Genomic DNA, 4,587 nt, shown 5'->3' with positions numbered 1-4,587 from the left:
TTTTTTACAGTACTGTAAGTTTATAATGTTAATGTTAATCATGTCAAAACAAAGGCACTGATATTTGTCACTGTCCATATATATGGGTTGTATATAAGGTTGAATGAGTGTAGTCATTTCATACTTAGGAACTCTTTCTGTATGTACAATACATGTCACTGAATATGTATGATAATAATAATAAATCATTTTATACATCAGGATAATCTCTGACTTTATTGTTTCAGGCATCATAAAAGGAGAAAATTATTATTGTGCACACTCAATCCATCTAGGCCTACTTTTATTTACCCTTCTCGACTCTATATGGGTCATGCAAGACTTGCACACATTGGTTTAAGAAAATACAACCTCTTGGAAGCCTTATGACTTAAACCAACACACCTGAAGTACGACTTGGTTCAAATACAGCTAAGCATGTCTGTTATTTTCAACATTCATCAGGCCATGCTTTGCTTTCACACCTGAAACAAGCTGCTTATCAATAGGCTATAGGCTATAGGCTTCTATATGCGTTTATTACTTACTGCCTCACGCAGTTTCAAGATTGCATCATTAAATCTAAATTGCTTCACAATATCTCGAAAAGAAAATATCAATCTTCTAGGATTTGCATGTTAGGATGTTTCATTGCACTGATTTGTCATACATGCCTCTTCTTTATACACACGGTTTCTAGTGTAATCCTTGTTTATTTGTCGACATGGATGCGATTCCAGCTCATACAATATGCCTCTGCCTTATATGGTATATAGTTGGTTTATTGTTAAATACAAATATCCATGAGTCATTGTGAGTCATGAGGATCACGCCTCAATAAGGATGAGTCACGATCACGCGCCGCGATTTATTCCACGTGTTGTTTAGGCTGGGAAAAGCTGCTGTTGCTCTCCATGCTCACCGCCAGGTGGCAGAGCAGGCTCAATTGTAAAGCCCAAATCCGTCATCAATAATCATTGCTACTGATTCACCACTAATAGAAGATACGGGCGTCACCGCAGCTCTTACTAGCGCTATCGTCCTTCAAATCTAATAACAACCGACTGCACTCATCTTTTGATTACATTTTTTTCGCCAATTGCCATCTAAATGCTTTCAAATTACCTCTAAAATACGGCAGCTGCTGTTCACATACCATCTGAAAACGTTATGTAGCCTATATTTGCAACAAAAAAAACACCTGTCTTACAAACATGCAACCCCGAGTAGAGTTACGATTTGGCCGTAGCCCGACACGTGCCGCTGTCCAGGAGGGTCGCATCTGTCAAGCATCTGCCGTAACTCCACTATGGATTGGGGCGATAAGAAGTGTGACACACACACACACACACACACACACACACACACACACACACACACACACACTGCACACAATCCCCCTATCCATGAAAGAACTAGGAGCAGGTGGGGCGCCAGAGCCTATTATTTTAACACAGGGTCGCCGACCGTTGTCCTGGCAATGGATTGCCACGCGCCCATGAAAGACTGGCAATTATGATCGCCCCTTCTATTCGGTGGCGTGTGCCGTTTACCCCATGTCACAAAACGTTTTTTTAAGACTAGGAGAGTATTGTCTCAGAGTAAAGAGTAGGCATACGACCTGCCGACCTAGGCTATTAAAAAACATCATGTTACAAAAATAAATAGACATAGACTGCAGGAGGTGGCACCAGCACAACACGTTTGGGACGATCTGGAATTTGTAATGAGTATCTTGCACCTAAAATAGGTTCACACTATTCAACAATCGAAATGAAAGAATACTTAAAATAGTTGGACAGGGTGTGAGTCACACCAATTATTTCCCCCCGTTCTGATATGTGATGGTGGTTTCATTCGTCCCTTGTTTTATATTTGTCATATGGCACTGCATACAGTTGGTGCAATTATACAACCCACAACAATCAAAACAAGCAGGTCTTCAAGAGCAAACTGAATTAGATCATTCCGAGTAATCTCTCAGGTCATTTGAGTGGATAGTTTCACCAGAAATGCAACATTCGATCAATAGATACCAGTCTTTCTTTACGGGGGGTTAGGGTGTTTTCTACTTTGTTTTGTGATGTTGAAAAGGAAAGGGGGAATTCTTCATTATAGAACTAATCCCGCCCCACGTGGGGTTGTCAACAATCGTAACAGCCCAGGGACTTTGCTTTCGTCACCCTGGCTGCTCTCTGCCAATGGTAGACGCGGGGAGTGGAAAACCCCGCCTCTTGCCGAGAAACTACGCTGCCCTGCTATAAAGCCAACTGATAGTCGCTTTCAGAGCACACTCAAAGCAAGATCGTTTTCAGAGACCGTTGTGACCTTTTTTCTAACCGTTGCAAAACCCGATCGCATTTGGATTACAATCATGACTCTGGAAGAGGTACGCGGACAAGAGACCACCATGGAAATAGTTGACAGGTAAATACTACATTTAATACGTTATACTACTGAACAGCCTAACATACATTTCTAGATCGGTGAATGATGTAGTTTAACGGTGTGTTCATGACTTTAACGAACTGTATTTTTCTTGTCAGGGTGCAAAGTGCAGGCACATCTTTGGAAGACCTGCTGGTAGCTGCGAAGAAGCAGGACTACCTGACCGTTGGCGTCTACGAATCCGCAAAAATTATGAATGTGTAAGTACACCTATTAGATCGTAATTGCTACTGATTGCAAATTGTGGATTTTTGTAGCTATTGCCACACAGATGAATGTATTCTAACCGGGTTATTTTTTATTCGTTTTAACAGTGACCCAGACAGCGTGGCATTCTGTGTGCTGGCCACCGATGAGGAGTACGAGTGCGACATCGCTCTCCAGATCCACTTCACGCTCATCCAGGCATTCTGCTTCGACAACGACATCAACGTGGTGCGCGTCAACGACATAGAGCGCCTCGCCGATCTCGTGGGCACTGACGCCACCGGCGAGCCCAAGGACGCGCATTGCATTCTTGTCACGGTACGTCCTGTGTTCCATTGAACTGTTGCACCACCCGTTTCTGCTGTTGAGATGTAAATGCCTGCACGTGCTTGTCTTTAAGCCCGATGCCTAACCATGTGACTTGTCTTTCTCTTCATGCAGAGCCCCAGTGCAAACCCATGGAAAGACACTTCCCTGGACAAGCTCAGCCTCTTCTGTGAAGAGAGACGCAGCATGTACGACTGGGTGCCCACCATCACCCTCCCAGTGCGCTGAAGAACCGAGCCATCGCCCACGCTTCACACGATGAAGAGGAAGATGACGAAGAGAACGTAAAGGAGCTGAGGCTCGCCTACTGGGAGGGTTCACAATTGCTTGTGCCCACCCCAACCCTTGCTTGGATTAGAAAGCTGTGGCTCTCTATAGCACCCTGGCTGCACCCAGTGCATTGTGGGTCAGCGCGTTCGGTTTGGATTTACCCATGGGAGGATGGGTATGAAGTTCTGGGGAGTCACCAAACGTGGACTCGGGTCAGGTGTGATGCCACCAAGGACTTCAGGAGCTGTTGGACACTGAGGAGAGGCCCCGATGGGCTGCGCCTGTAGATCATGCAGAAGGAGAACGTGAAGCCGATGGGGGCCCGACGAGTCCCCCACACCTCACGGGGGTGGGGGGGGATGCTCGGAACAGAGCCGTTGACGGAAGGAGGGTGTCAGAAATGGACAGTAGGAAGTAAAGGATCTTTATTGGAACTGTGCCTGTAGACACGGTGACATGTTGGTCGCACCTCCAAAGGAGGTGCCCCGAAGGCGAAAGTGTGGACTTTTATTTCTTCCTGAAAAAAAACATTGCATCCATCGCAAAGCAATTTTGCAATGACAAGGAACTTTATGCGCGTGCAAATCATGATATGAGTTGCTGTTGCTGTCTCTGGACTTGACAAGCACCATCTTTTCTTGGACTATGATTTCAATTTTTGATATGATGCAAACTCGATTGATGTCATGCCACATAATTGTTTACATGATTGTTATAATTTCTCAATAAACACTTGTAAAAGTTAATGTTACTTGTCAGAACACTTTATTTGCACTGTGCAAGTGCCACGGGGCAGTTTGTTTACAAGAAGCAGAGGGTGTTATCTGAGAAAAACCAAACCAGGAAACGCTATCTTGAACGTCTGCACCCAAACTGAGCCTGCGTGCCATCGACGCTTCAACAGGAAGCCTTGCAGAGTAGAGAGTAGGAGGAGGTGGAAGGTTGAACATGTGGGTGCAAGACAGTGAGCATGTAGGCCCAGGAGAGAGAAGGGAACAGGGCGGGTTCATCGGCAATAGAGTGACCAAAAAGTGAGCCGTGACGTCTGCTCTTTCCAGGCATTGACCTTTTTGCAGCTCATACACCAGCTGCCTTATGTGGCAGCTTGAACAATCGCCAGAGCCGGGTGCTAGGGAGTGTATGGGCTCTAGCCAGGGAGAGAGAGAGAGAGAGAGAGAGAGAGAGCTCTCCTTTGTTTTGAGTGCACAGCTTCTGCAGTGTCAGCGTGGGGCTGGTGGGCTCTGCGTTGATGCGGGGGTGTGTAGGGGGTGGTTGGTTGTAGTTTGGTGCATCCAAGTGGAAAAGGGAGTTTGTGTTTGCTTCGGATATAATGGCCCACTTTCACACAGCTCCAGA

The 4,587-nt window shown here is 45.6% G+C and overlaps 1 protein-coding gene across 1 annotated transcript; it reads left to right on the top strand.

Moving 5' to 3' along the window:
* Positions 1–2,275: 2,275 nt before the first annotated feature.
* Positions 2,276–3,971, top strand: LOC311372693 (growth arrest and DNA damage-inducible protein GADD45 gamma-like). Its single transcript, XM_084489656.1, has 4 exons — positions 2,276–2,406; positions 2,526–2,627; positions 2,742–2,952; positions 3,076–3,971. The coding sequence occupies exons 1-4, from the start codon at positions 2,354–2,356 to the stop codon at positions 3,187–3,189; spliced, it is 480 nt and encodes a 159-aa protein (XP_084345782.1). The 5' UTR covers positions 2,276–2,353; the 3' UTR covers positions 3,190–3,971.
* Positions 3,972–4,587: the final 616 nt, after the last annotated feature.

This window comes from Micromesistius poutassou (genome assembly GCF_964030765.1).
Source record: "Micromesistius poutassou genome assembly, contig: SCAFFOLD_4971, whole genome shotgun sequence".
NCBI classification, from domain to species: Eukaryota; Metazoa; Chordata; class Actinopteri; order Gadiformes; family Gadidae; genus Micromesistius; species Micromesistius poutassou.
Note: the sequence above shows the minus strand (reverse complement) of the source record. Positions and strands in the feature narration are given on the sequence as shown.

Excerpts from the sequence above, each read along its gene's own strand:
- LOC311372693 (XM_084489656.1), top strand. The coding sequence starts at position 2,354 with ATGACTCTGGAAGAGGTACGCGGACAAGAGACCACCATGGAAATAGTT. Across the intron at positions 2,628-2,741 it reads TCCGCAAAAATTATGAATGT|TGACCCAGACAGCGTGGCAT; the intron begins GTAAGTACACCT and ends TCGTTTTAACAG. Across the intron at positions 2,953-3,075 it reads CGCATTGCATTCTTGTCACG|AGCCCCAGTGCAAACCCATG; the intron begins GTACGTCCTGTG and ends CTCTTCATGCAG.